This window comes from Odocoileus virginianus, chromosome 16 (assembly GCF_023699985.2).
Source record: "Odocoileus virginianus isolate 20LAN1187 ecotype Illinois chromosome 16, Ovbor_1.2, whole genome shotgun sequence".
In the NCBI taxonomy this organism is placed as follows: Eukaryota; Metazoa; Chordata; class Mammalia; order Artiodactyla; family Cervidae; genus Odocoileus; species Odocoileus virginianus.
Genome location: NC_069689.1, coordinates 17,810,520 through 17,824,717, shown reverse-complemented (window position 1 = coordinate 17,824,717; position 14,198 = coordinate 17,810,520). Strand labels below are relative to the sequence as shown.

At 54.7% G+C, this 14,198-nt stretch overlaps 1 protein-coding gene across 3 annotated transcripts in view; it reads right to left on the bottom strand.

The window, feature by feature from the left end:
• Positions 1-2,173: 2,173 nt before the first annotated feature.
• The window catches only part of ASB2 (ankyrin repeat and SOCS box containing 2), a 46,988-nt gene continuing 34,963 nt past the window's right edge, over positions 2,174-14,198 (bottom strand). For all 3 annotated transcript variants that reach the window (XM_070477903.1, XM_020875933.2, XM_070477905.1), the window contains 3 exons: positions 8,586-9,150; positions 7,242-7,395; positions 2,174-2,860 (listed from right to left, as the gene is read on the bottom strand). In XM_070477903.1, coding sequence (XP_070334004.1) covers positions 2,724-2,860; positions 7,242-7,395; positions 8,586-9,150 — 856 coding nt within the window. In that variant the 3' untranslated portion in view covers positions 2,174-2,723. The remainder of the gene's footprint in view (positions 2,861-7,241; positions 7,396-8,585; positions 9,151-14,198) is intronic.

The window sequence follows — 14,198 nt, the reverse complement described above, 5'->3', positions numbered from 1 at the left end:
CTGCTGGGTTATGCAGAGGTTGTGGGGGGGCGGTGGGCAGGGGGCAGGGAATCTGCGAAGGCCATGCCTGGGCAGGGCACTGGAGGGGAAGGACCCTGACCAGCGGCTGTGACTGATTGGTATGGACGTATAACAGTATTCTAAGAACCCAGGGTGACTCCAGGACCTCCCAGGCTGGGCCGTGCATCCTGCAAAAAGATGGTGCCAATGCTGAATGCAGGCTTCCCTGGTGGCTCAGCTGGTAAAGAACCCACTAGTCAACGCGGGAGATACAAGAGACTGTGGGTTCGATCCCTGGGTCGGGAAGATTCCCTGGAGAAGGAAATGGCAAACCGCTCCAGTATTTTTGCCTGGAGAACTCCATGGACAGAGGAACCTGACAGGCTATATAGTCCACTGGGTCACAAAGAGCTGGACATGACTGAGCGTGCACATGTGTGCATGTGTGCGTGCGTGCACACACACATACACACACAATGCTGAATGCAGGGGCTGAGCCCTCCCTCCCACCTCCTGCCACCTCCTCAAGCCTCACCTCCTCCAGGGGAGACCTCCCTCTGACCAGTGTTCCCATCCTGCCTAATGCCCCATGGCCCCTGTCTGTTAGGACCCCCTAAGATATAAGGTGACCTGAGAAGTGCTGGAGTTTTAAGAGTTTGCCTGATACCCAGCCCCATCCCAAATGCACCCAAGCATCTTTCTGTTCCATCCCATCCTAGACTGCCTGCATGCCCTCTGGCTCCCGGTCGGCAAAGGCATTCTGCAGTCAGGGTTTTCCCGACTGTGCGCCGAACCCTCCTCGGCCACTTCCCCTGGACCCCAGGGTTGAACATCCCCAGTCTGGGAGGATGCAGGCTTCCTTCAGGATTTCTTCAGGATCTCTGCAGCAAGACAGCGCGAGACTCTAGCTGAGCACTGCTGGGCTGGACCCCGGGGATTTGCTGTGTGTACCAGGCAAGTCCCTTCCCCTCTCTGGGCCTGTTTTCCCACCTGAACCAGGGAGGAGGTGGCAAGAAGCAGCTGGGTCCCCCAAACCCCTGGCTGGAAGGTGCTACTTGGCAGACTCGGCCTCTTTAGGAAGACACCGGGACTTACTGGTTCCACGGAAAGCCAAGATCTAAGAGCCAGAAAGGCCACCAAGGGCCACAAAGCTGGGAACCCAAGGCCCCAGAGATGCAAGCCCATCTGGAGCCAGGCCTGGGACCAGCGCTCTCGTCACCCGCCCAGCTACTTATCTAGCAAAGGCTAGATAAAGGCTAGATAGCCTTTGATCGCCGTTAAGCCTCCGGAGGCCCGAGCAGGCTCTTCAGCAAGGTCACCTGCTCTGGTGCCATCTGAGTGGCTTTAATCACGCGGGGGAAGACAGTGCCTATGAGCTACTGCACATGCTCACTCAGTCATAACTGGTTCTTTGCGACCCCATGGACTGCAGCCCACCAGGTTCCTCTGTCCATGGGATTCTCCAGGCAAGAACACTGGAGTGGATTGCCATTTCCTTCTCCAGACTGACTTCCATGGAAAAACAGGGTGGTGTCAGTCAGAGAGACCTGGAAAAAGTGCCCTAAGTGCCGATCCTCAGCGGTCTCACCTGCAGCACCCAAAACGGGCTGGCGGCTCCTGCCTGGCTCCCCCCAAGTCATGGGAGGATGGGAGGATGCGGTGGAGGGCACACAGCTGGTTTCTTGCCTCTCAAGTGTGGGGCCTTCGAGAGGGCTGACGATGGCCTCCCTCTGAAACCTGCTCATAGGAGCCAGTATTTAGACAGCTTTCCCTTCGTATCTCAGCCTTTGTAGCCAAATGGGTGGGTTAAGGCATGAAGACAGTGCCAGGGCACGTTAAGACAAGGCCAGGTGTCAGGAGACTTGTAGCCTCTGCGACCCTGTTTGTGATGATGCTCTGGTTTCTATGGCAACGGAACCAGGAGAGAGAAACCAACGTTGCCTGCTCCGATCACAGGGCAGCAAGCTGCTCCCTCTCCTCAGGCCGTGGGTCTCTTCTGGTGAATGAAGGACACATGCTCTGGGGCCTTTCAGAAGTCCAAGCCAAAGTGACACGATCAGGGCTCTGTGTGCCGTGTGCCAGCCCCCTGTCCCACCCTCACTCCCACCAGGAGCAGGGCTGAGGACCTCAAGGCCCCGGAGGGGGCTGGTGAGAGACTCCACTGGGCAGGGCGTCGTCTGTGCAACATTTATTGTACCTAAGGAAGCCCTCTGGGCCCGAGGGGGCCCTCCCCACCCTGCTCCCCTGGGCCACACACAGCTTTGGAGAGAGAGCTCAGATCAAGTGGAGAGTTTCACAGAGCACGGGGGAGGGACATGGGGCAGCTCTGCAGCAAGGCTGTCCAGCAAAGACAGAATCACCCCGAAAGCTCTCCAGCCATAGCCCGGAGGTGGGGCCAGGGCTTCGCTGCCAGCCCCCTTGCCTTCCCCCGACCACCCCAAGTTCTGCCCTGGCCCCACCTCCCGGCCCCAGGAATGGAGCTTTCTGCCATTCCCGATGGCAGAGCCGGCCTGGGATCTCCTCCTCCAAGTGAAAGCCAACATAGTTCTTCTCCTGCTCGACACATCTGTCCTCTGCTCTGGGCAAAGCTCTGGTCCAGAGACCGCTGAGAGCCCGGCGGCTCCCAGCCACGTCTGTCCCCGGGCCCCCTGGATTTGGGGACCCCGCTGTCCTGAGACTCGGTGAAGCCGTCTGAGGAGCCGCTCCTCCCCCACGTGCTCTGGTTACTGGGTGTTCTCGTATTTCAGGTATCTGATCAGCCTGCCTGGAAGCGGCAACGTGTCCAGGAGTTTGATGCGGTACTTTCCGATGGCCTTTCGAACTCGCAGCCGGCACAGATGAGCCAGGGGTCTTGGAGGTTCTGGACAAAGGACAGAAAGAGAGATGCTGACTGGTCGCCTGCACCCGGCAGAGGGTTTGCATCTCTGGCCCCTGGCTTGTGGGAAGCACCCGACCCATGTGGCTGGCTAAGAGAGGGGATGCCCTGACTCCCCCATGCTCACGGTCCCTGCCAACTGAAAAGGTGTCATCCTTCACCCATCTGCACAGCCCAAGGAAGGAGGAGGGCAGCTTTGCTGTGGTTGTTTAGTTGCTAAGTTGTGTTCAGCTCTTTTGTGACCCCACGGACGGTAGCCCACCAGGCTCCTCTGTCCAAGGGATTTCCCAGGCAAGAATAATACTGGAGTGGGATGCCATTTCCTTCTCCGGGGGATCGTCCTGACCCAGGGCTTGAGCTCACGTCTCCTGCATTGTCAGATGGATTCTCTACCACGGGGCCACCAGGAAAGCCCAAGGAGGGCAGGTGCCAAACCCACTTCACAGGTGAGGGCTTAGCAAGACTCACGCCTGGTGTGAGCGCTTGTCCCGGGCTCCCTCCTACGGGCCAGCCCAGACCCCGCCCTTCCACACAGCCTCAGCAAACGTGACCTCCTATGTGACCCATGCATGCAGCTCCGCTCTGGGTTCGAGGAGGTGCAGAGAAGTCAGGATCACGGGCAGGGACTGAGCAGGTCCCAGAATCCTACCGGGCTGCCTCTTCCAGGAGGCCCCCAGGGATACTGCATTCAGTGGAGCTTTCTCAGCTAAGGGGTGGGGGGCGGGGAGAGGGGGGGTAAGAACTGGTCCTGATGCATCTATTAATGGGGTAATTAATTTCAGCTCTGGGAACAGGGTAGGCATTTGCTGAATTAAAGAAGGCCATCCATTCAGTCATTCAACACACACACGCTAACCCCTTCACTGAGCTTGGCCCTGTGCTTCGGACAGAGATGCAGGGGTCCCCACTCAGGAGCTTTGGGGAAAGCCTTCCACACCAGATGGTGCATCTGAGAAGGTCTAGACAGATGGGTAGGAATTTGCCAGGTGAGGGAGGGCAGTCCAAGCGGGGAAGCGACAGTGCCAAGCCAAAGAGACTGCCCAGGGGAGACGGGAATGCAGAGGGAACGTGGGGGGAGGGTGCAGAGGCCAGGGCGGCCCAGCGCTGCCTCTCTAGCTGCCCCATCAGGGCATTTCTGCCACTTCCACTGATCTCCGGACAGAGCCTGCCCTGGGAAGCAGAGCTCCTTTCTCAGCAAAGGTTGAGCTTGTGGGAATGCAAAAGGCTGCTGGTGGGCAGAGGACACGGGGCCTCCAAGGCTGGCATCCTGGCTGGCTTTGGAGTCTCTGATATCAACAACACAGCATTAAATGAAAGTCAGTCAGTCAGTTCAGTCACTCAGCTGTGTCCGTCTCTTTGTGACCCCATGGACTAGAGCACGCCAACTTTTTCACTCTCCTCTTTCACTTTCATCAAAAGGCTTTTTAGTTCCTCTTCACTTTCTGCCCCATAAGGGTGGTGTCATCTGCATATCTGAAGTTATTGATATTTCTCCTGGCAATCTTGATTCTAGCTTGTGCTTCATCCAGCCCAGCGTTTCTCATGATGTACTCTGCATGTAAGTTAAATAAGCAGGGTGACAATATATAGCCTTGACGTACTCCTTTTCCTATTTGGAACCAGTCTGTTGTCCCATGTCCAGTTCTAACTGTTGCTTCCTGACCTGCATACATATTTCTCAGGAGGCAGGTCAGGTGGTCTGGTATTCCCATCTCTTTCAGAATTTTCCACAGTTTATTGTGATCCACACAGTCAGAGGCTTTGGCGTAGTCAATAAAGCAGAAATAGATGTTTTTCTGGAACTCTCTTGCTTTTTTGATGATCCAATGGATGTTGACAATTTGATCTGTGGTTCCTCTGCCTTTTCTAAATTCAGCTTGAACATCTGGAAGTTCACAGTTCACATATTGCTGAAGCCTGGCTTGGAGAATTTTGAGCATTACTTTACTAGCGTGTGAGACGAGTGCAATTGTGCAGTAGTTTGAGCATTCTTTGGGATTGCCCTTCTTTGGGATTGGAGTGAAAACTGACCTTTTCCAGTCCTGTGGCCACTGCTGAGTTTTCCAAATTTGCTGGCATATTGAGTGCAGCACTTTCCCAGCAACATCTTTTAGGATTTGAAATAGCTCAACTGGAATTCCATCACCTCCACTAGCTTTGTTCGTAGTGATGCTTCCTAAGGCCCACTTGACTTCGCATTCCAGGATGTCTGGCTCTAGGTGAGTGATCACACCATCATGATTATCTGGGTCATGAAGATCTTTTTTGTGTTGTTTGTTTGTGTATACTTGCCACCTCTTTTTAATATCTTCTGCCTCTGTTGGGTCCATACTATTTCGTCCTTTATTGCACCCATCTTTGCATGAAATGTTCCCTTGGTATCTCTAATTTTCTTGAAGAGATCTCTGGTCTTTCCCATTCTATTGGTTTCTTCTATTTCTTTGCATTGATCACTAAGGAAGGCTTTCTTATCTCTCCTTGCTATTCTTTGGAACTCTGCATTCAGATGGGTATATCTTTCCTTTTCTCCTTTGCCTTTAGTGTCTCTTCTTTTCTCAGCTATTTGTAAGGCCTCCTCAGACAACCATTTTGCCTTTTTGCATTTCTTTTTCTTGGGGATGGTCTTGATCACTGCCTCCTGTACAATGTCACGAACCTCTGTCCATAGTTCTTCAGGCACTCTATCAGATCTAATCCCTTGAATCTACTTATCACTTCCACTGTATAATTGTAAGGGATTTGATTTAGGTCATACCTGAATGGTCTAGTGGTTTTCCCTACTTTGGAGTCTCTGATACCAACAACAGCATTAAATGAAAAAGCACCTGGGGAAGTGTTTCACAGATGGAGGGAGGGCTTTAAAGTAATCAAAAGAGGTATCGGTTAGGAACTCTTTGTTCTTCCTACTAATAAATGTTCATAGCACAATAAAGGGTTCTGCAATTTTTTCCTCCTGGGACACAGTTTAGTTGTAAATTACCCTTCCCAGGCAGGGCAGGTTCAGGAGAAAGTGAAAGGTGGGATTCTCAGCAAGAACAGCTTTACTCTCTAGTGGCCTCTAGTGGCCAGTCCCAGTGACAGCAACCATTTATGAATTCAATGAATGTTTCATTGAGAATTTGGCGCTCCCAGCAAGTAAGCAAGTCAATACCACCCTCCTCCCTGTGTCGCCCCCCTGCCTGGGTCTCTCTCTCCACCCACCCCTCCATCGCCTGCCCAGTAGCTTTATCAAAGGCCTCAATTCCAGTGTTCCCAGGCATTTGTGCAAATGGAAAATCCTACCAGAAAGTTTAGACTTAAAGGGGCCCCGGGATCAAGGAGGACCTCAGCAAGACTGGGCACTGGGCTGTGGGACACCTGGACAGCTAATGAGGCAGCATTCTCACCTGGGGACAACAGCAGCAGCGGTGAGATGAAAATAACTTTCTGCGAGTCAGCCTCTGTGCTATGTGATCCGACAAACAGCCGGAGACAGGACTGTGCCCTTCAGACCCAGAGGAAACCTTGGGGCAGCTGGGTCTCCTACTGGGGACAGGCATGTCCTCAGTATCAGCTGCAACACCAAGTTCAACTGCTCTGACGCCTCACCTGCCCAGGCGAGCTCCACAATTCCTTAGAGGGATTTCTGGCCTGACTCAGCGAGGCCACCTCATCTACGCTGCACACAGCTGTTGGAACATGGCCAAAGCCCACCTCACTGCACCGGGCACATCCCACCTGCAAACACCCCAGGCTGGCAGAGCTGGAGGAGCCGGACATTGAGCATGTCCAGCTTGCTCTGTTTGGACAGGGGCCCTAAGGTCCAGAGGGGAGTCCTGCCCACGATCACCCAGCAAGCCCCTGGTTCCAGAGCTCTGGGGGCCTGCCTCCTAGACCAGTGCTGCTCTCGGGGTGCCCTGGGAGCATGTTGAAATGTACACGTTTAGGCCCCGCCCCAGACCTGCCAGGTTAGACTCTGCATTTTAAATAAGATGCTCAGGTGCTTCTTGGGCATTTTACAGTTTGAGGTGCCTGAGCCCATCACTTCCTTCTCCACCCACCACACGGCTTCCCAGTGGCCCGCGAACCTGGACAGCTTACGCCCCCTGGGGAGCTGGGGTTTTTGTTTAAAACACCCTGGAAAGGTTAAGTGGATCAAACCTCGATTTGAATCCCCGCTCTGCCACTAACTAGTGATGAGACATTTTGCCCAAGTGACAGTCTCCGTGAAGGTCGGGAGTCACGGAGACACTGGATGTGGCACACAGCTCACAGCTGGGCATGAGAAGGTGCTCATCAAACGTCAGGAGCAGTCACAGGCCCCCGAGTCCTGGGCCTGAGTCGGGCGGGGGGATCTGCCAGCAGCAGCAGCAGCGACAGCCCGTACCTGCTTTCTCCTTGATGACAGCCCAGTCTTCGAAGCTGTCAATATGCTCCTTCAGCCGCGAGCAGAGCTGCACGTTGCCCACGTAGTCCAAGAGGACATCGATGATGGGCCCGGCCCAGCGGCTCACTTCTGGGGCCGACAGGAACTCGCAGAACTGGAAAAGAACACACACCAGCGCTGGGACACCCAGGACCAAGAGTACTGCCTCAGCAAGCTCATCCTACAGGTGGGAACCTACAGCCAGCGAGGGCAGGGCACACGTCTGAGCACAGACACCACGCGTGCCCAGGGCAGGATCAAGCTCTCCAGATCCACCTCTCTCTCCAACACAGGACTCTGCTGCCAAAGACGGGAGGTGGGCAGCTTGGGCCCCTCTGAGCCTCAACCTCCATGTCTAGAAAATGGGTATATGACACTCACTTGAAGGGGTTTTTATGAGAATTAAGGCAGTATAAACATAAACTTCTTTGCACATAGAAGATGGCCCATAAGTGATGCCATTAGCCATTGTTAATATCTCTAACTTCCTTTTTAAAGATTTATTTTGTTGCCTATGGTGGGTTTTTGTCACTGCACGCAGGATTTCTCTAGTTGCAGCAAGCAGGGGCTACTCTTCATTGAGGTCTGCAGGCTTCTCCCTGTGTTGGCTTCTCATATTGCACAGGGTCTAGGCACACAGGCTTCCGTAGTTGCGACTCACAGGCTTAGTTGCTCGGTGGTATGTGGGATCTTCTGGGACCAGTGATGGAACCAGTGTCCCTTTCAGTGTAAGGTGGATTCTTAGCCATTGGACCACTAGGGAAGCGCCTCTAACTTCCTGTTCATTGGACTTTGACTTATTAAGTCATCACCATGGGCAGGTCTTGCCTCTGGGGTCACTGACTTTCTGCAGCTCACCTGCTCTTCTAATAGGCCTGCTCTCACCTCTACCCGGATCTTGGTCCATCACCATCATATTCCAGGTGTAGGTTTGCTGGGGGTGGTGAACCCCTCAGTTTTGCAGAGTTCCCCACCAATCGCCTGCCCAACTGTTCTCTCCCCTAATGCAGTGGATCTAAGTGCTCCTGCGAACCGCTAAGTCCTGCTGCCTCTAAAGCATGTTAACCATTGAGTTTCCACTGCCTCCAAAGGGTGCTAAACGTCAGCTCACACGCCCTCCCAAGTGCACTAAGCGTTAGTCCACACTGCCTCCAAATCCTGTTCACCACCGTCTCCAACTGCCTCCCAAAGTGCAGTCCACCCTGTCGAGGGTCCGCCCTGCCTCCAGAGCTGGCGAACCACCAGTGCCCCCAGCCTCGGCAGCCCGCTGGCCCTGGCCGCAGTCCCCGCGGCGCGCCCCCTTACCTGGACCGCGCTGGGCGCCTTGTCCGAGGCGGGCGCATCGTTGAACCTGTTGGAGGGCGGCGGGGCGGGCGGGTGCGGGCCGTTGCCATACAGGCAGGAGAAGCAGGGCTCGCCGTTGCAGCCGAGGTCCATGAGGAACTTGAGCAGCGACAAGCACTTCATGGCGAACATGATGGTGGCGGGGAAGGCGGTGGGGTGCGTGGCGATGTAGGCGTCGATGTTGGCGCCGTGGTCCAGCAGCAGCTGCATGGTGCGCAGGCAGCCGTGTCGGATGGCCACGAGCAGGGGGCTGATGACGTCGCGGTTGGGGTCGGCGCCGGCCAGCAGCAGCAGCTCGGTGGCGTACACGTTGTTGTTGACCACCGCAAAGTAGAGCGCCGAGCTGCGCCGGTCCTCGTAGAGGCGCGCGCGCTCGGGCGCCAGCGGCGCGTTCACGTCGAAGCGCGCCCCAAGCAGGGCCTCGAGCACCTCGTCGTTGTTGCGCTCGGCCGCCAGGTGCAGCGGGCTGATGCCGCTGCGGCGCACTCGCGTGCGGCTCGTCACCGGCAGCAGCATCTGCACGATCCTGCGGGCGAGGCGGGCACGCGCGGGTCACGGCACCGGATCCGCCGGCAGGGGGCACCGAGGGGGCCCAGGCTCGGCCGCTCGCAACCACTGCGTGGGAGCGGCAGAGCCTACCAGCAGGGGGCGCCGTGGAGACGGCCAGTCTCAACAATTACTACTCGAGGGAGAGGGGGCCCGCGTTACAGATAGGGAAACTGAGGCTCAGAGAGCTTCCACCACGTTCTCAAAACCTCAGAGCCGGTAACGAGTGGAGCTGGGCTTCAAACCCAGAACCCCTAAAGTTATTGCGAAGTGAAAGTCGCTCTTCGTGTCCGACTCTTTTGCTACCCCATGGACTATAAAGTCCATGGAATTCTCCAGGCCAGAATAACTGGAGTGAGTAGCCTTTCCCGTCTCCAGGGGATCTTCCCAACCCAGGGCTCGAACCCAGGTCTCCCACACTGCAGGCGGATTCTTTACTAGCTGAGCCACAAGCCTCCAAAGTCTGAGCCCTTTAAAAACCCCAGCCAGACCGGACTGCAGTTTCAAGAATCTCTTGCTGACTTCTTTCAGGCTAAGGGGGATTGCCCACTCCCAGCTCAGTTTTCTAAAGGAATTGACTGGAAGGCCCCCAGACCTAGAGTGGGAAAATATGATGAAGTGGTGCTAGACCCTGCCCTGCCTAGGTCTGTGGGGGCTTAGGGGGCGAGGACAGCCCTATCCAAGGGCTCACTATGTGCCCAGACACCATCCAAAGGCTTAAAGCATTATTTGGTTTAATCTCCACAACAGCCCATAAAGTATGTCTCGTCATTCCCAGTTTTTTTCAGATGAGAAAAATCAATGCTCAGTGATGTTAGGGGATTGCCCAGGCCATATGTTGGGAGACACAAACCAGGACTTGTCCCCTCCTCTGACTCCAGGGCCGAGCTATGCTGTATCTCTGTTTTGCTGCCCCGAGGACTTGGGGGAGCCACCAGGTTCTGGGGGAACAGGAGGGGACACACGTGTCTGTCCCAACCACTCCTGCCCCAGGCCCCGGTCAGCCCTCCGTGACCATGAGGTCGCCTCCCCTGTCTTGTGAGTCTCAATGCCTCTTCCCCTGAAGGCTGATTCTAGCCTCTCCCAGGCAGGCTGCCCTGCCTATGGCCTGGAGAGGGTGATCAGCTGTGGCTGAGGCTGGAGATTCCTGCCAGTCCTGACTGTGGTCTCTCCTGTTGAATCAGGTGCTGTTCTCAGCAGTCAACCTACAGTAATCTATTATAATCATCCTCCCAACAGCCCTATGAGGTGTGTACTAGTATTAATCTCACTTACAGATGAGGAAACAGAAGCCCAGAGAGGGTAAGTGACTTGCCCTGGGACACACAGCCAGTAGTAGGTGATGGAGGCAGGATTTGAACCCAGGTAGTCTGATTATCCCTAGCGCAGCAGTCCCCAACTTTTTTGGCACCAGGGACTAGCTTCATGGAAGACAGTTTTTCCATGGACTGGGGATGGAGGGGTTGGTTTCAGAATGATTCAAGCGTATTCTATTTATTGTGCACTTTATTTCTATTGTTACTGCATCAGCTCCATCTCAGATCATCAGGCAGTAGATCCTGGAGGCTGGGGACCCTTGTCCTAGAGTGAGAGGCACACTCTTAGCCACTCCCCTACTTCTTGTGTAGCTGGTGGTCAGGTGACAGCTGCTATGTCACGGGGCTTTGAATTCCTTACAATGCATTAACTTGCCTGACCCATTTTACCTTCTTTGTAACAGAGGGGGCTCAGAAAGATGAAGCGACTGATCAAAGGCCATAAAGCCATTCTGGGGCTTGACCCCAGGACTCCTGACCTCTTGTGTTTGCTCTGTTCCCCTAAAGCCCTGCCACCTGCCAAGCTCTTGCCACTGACATGATTCCAGACCCTAATTCCCCCAACCCCTGCTGACCGGTGACCTCGGGTGGGCTTCGAGGAGGTGACCATGGCAGGGCAAGCAGGCGCACCAAGCCTGTTTCCAAGCCTCTCTGCCTCTCGGCACCTGGGCTCCCCGGGCTTCTGGCTTCCTGGAAATCTGATGCCAGGGATCTCCCATTAGGATCTCGGTGGAAAGTATTATTAATGGTTAGTGACGCTGTGTTTGCTTAAAATCTGCCTCTCAAACCTCAAAAGGAAATTCACACACCCAGGGGGGCTAATTGCCTCCTAATTTCTATTTGTGCAGGCTTAGGAGGCCTGACCTCGCTCTGTAGAGGTGCTGGTCAAAGGCGGGGCCGGGGCCTCACCCTGGACCGCAGCCATCACTGACAAATGCTCTGTAACAGCCGTAACGTGCCCAACCACGGGAAAAACAGCAAGGGGGACTGCCCGGGGCCGCTGGCCAGATGGGCTCATATCTGGCAGGTCACAGCTGGTCTCCAGTGGACCCCTGTTGAATCAAGGGAAAGTGGCAGGAATGTGGGAACGTGACAGGAGGCAGCCTAGGTCCCAGAAGCATCATCTTATTGTTGTACACTTCTGGAGGACGTGGCTAAGCTAAGAGTCAACGTGTCATGCTGTGCGGGGCCTGGAGATCAGCTTCCCATTTTACAGAGGGTGAAACTGAGACCCGAATGTGGGGTTGAGGGGAGGAGAGAGTGAGGTTGGCCTGGGGGTGGATGGCAAAGCCCAGGCAGAGTGAAGGTGTTGGTGGCCCCACTGCACATCATCGTTCCTCTCCCCCAGCCCAGCTGGTGGGAAGAAGGCAGGAGGATGAAGGCTGGGACCTTCCCACTTCTCCCACAGGCAGGTCCTGGGACCATAGGAGCTCAAAATGCAACTTATGTAGAGAGCAAAGGTGCCCGTTGCCTGGTACAAGTTTTGGTGTCTGAGAAGCCCAGTGTCCCATCTGTCTCTTCTTTTCCCAGCCCAGAGGCTGCACCCACCAGCTCAGCCTCCTGGGTCACCAGGTCACGGTGGTGTGACCTTTGCCAGTATTCAGCGTAAATTTGACCATGGACTTGACTTTCACAAGGGAACCAGCTGCCCACAAATGGCTCTGCTCCCAGTAACATTGGGCAGCGATGTGTCAACCCAGCTGTGTGTGCGTGTGTGTGCGTGCGTGCGTGTGTGTGTGTGTGTGTGTGTGTGTGTTGGGGGGATTCTCTCTCCTCTGAGGCTGTGTGGAGCCAGAAAAGACTCCACAGAGGAGAATCTGCCTGAGGGCGTCCCCAAGGGCACAGTGGAACTTCTGCCCATGAGGGTCCCTCTGGGGAGAAGTCTGCAGCTTTTTTCCCAGGAGCTAGAGCAAGGAAGCAGTTTTCCCAGAAAGAGTTTTAAGGGGCTTGCAAAGGTAATATTAATTAGAAGTAAAAGGGAAAGTATATTTAAAAATGAAGGGGCCAGAAGTAAGGTCCAAAGGCAAGTCAGTGTTATATGTCAACCACAAAATTGAGTCTAAGATACTGGTTCTCCCCTGGGATGCCTCATAAAATCATCTGCAGCCCCAGCCCCAACCCAGATTGCTTACGAGACTTCTGAGGCTGGGACCCAAGCATCAGGGGTTTAAGAGTTTGCCGGGGATCCAATGTGTAGTCAAAGTTGAGAACCAGTGGCTGCAGTGCGATTCTAAATTCAGTTTAAAGGAACTTGTGCCATCTGCTCTTGTCTAATACCAACAGTTTCTTAATAAATCTATCTTTGGTGCTAGCTTCCCTGGTGGCTCAGATGGTAAAGAGTCTGCCTGCAGTGTGGGAGACCTGGGTTCGATTCCTGGGTCGGGAAGATCCCCTAGAGAAGGAAATGGCAACCCATTCCAGTATTCTCGCCTGGAGGATCCCATGGACGGAGGAGCCTGGCGGGCCACAGCCCACGGGGTCCCAAAGAGTCAGACACGACTGAGTGACCACTTGCTTTCACTTGGTGCTGAGTTTTAATCCGAAAAGTTGCCTTTGCTAAACTGGAAATGAAAACTAAGAAAAAAGTTTATCTTGGAGGTGCCTAAGACTTTGGGGTCTTGGGGGCTTCTTTCTCAGCCACACCTAAATGTCACAACCTGCAGTAAAGGCTCTAAATTCACCATCTGGCGAACATGGACCCCAGCTGCTGGAGCCACTTTCCGTGCCCTGGACGAGCAGGGTGTCCTGGCAGGCGGCTGAGTGTGGAAAGCCTAGAGAATGTCACAGCAGATCCCCGGGCAGCCAAGGAAGGATGGCATGGAGAAGGCCAGATGCCACATGCCCGGGGATGAGTGCAGATCTGGGGCCTTGCCTGGCCAGGGGCCCTGACAGGTGACAGAAGCTGTTGGGAACCTGGTTTTATCCCTTTGTAGGGCAGCCCTCAAACTGCGGCCTGGTCCCTCTCACTCTTGGGGTCCAGAGGAACCTGGGGTTGGAGAACGGAGAGTGAACAGCCAGAGAAATGGCTTTGGGGGTCAGCACGAGTCTAAAGCAGGAGACTTTTGGGGAGAATACATCATTCACATAGGTGGTTCCAGAGAGGCCCAGCCTTGCTCCCTGGCCAGCCTTAGGCATGCCCAGTGCTCCCAAACTTTCCACCAGCTGGGGCCAGACTGCTGGCACCTGGGCCCACCTGAAGGCATTGGGTGTGACTGAAGAATGCCAAGTGACAGTCCCAGCTCTGCCACGCTCTGGCACGCCACTTCCCATCTCTGACCTCTGGTCCCTCCTCTGCAAAACCAGGCTTGGGTTATATCAGTGGTCCCCCTAAAGGTCTGACTGGACTGTATCTGGTTGGCTGGGAGCTCTTCAAAGATAAAGGCATGGGTTCCTTCTCTCCTGGAGATTCTGGTTTTGTGTGTCTGGGAGGCGTCATTTAAAAGATAGCCCAGAGTGACCGTGCCGTATAGGCAGGTTCAGAGAGCCAGTGGACTTCTCTCTCTTTCCCTCTGGGTCTTTCTAGAGTCAGACTAAGATAAACCATGTTTGTTGACTGCTGCTGGATCTTTCTGGAACTGAAGAGCAAGATGCTCTCTTGCCCGTCACCTCTGCCTGACTTGAGTTGCTTTTGTCCTTCCACTGGCTTCACAGAAAAATGATGGAATTTACCCTTTCTACAGGAGAGAGAACACAGACCCAGCGAGCACCTGCT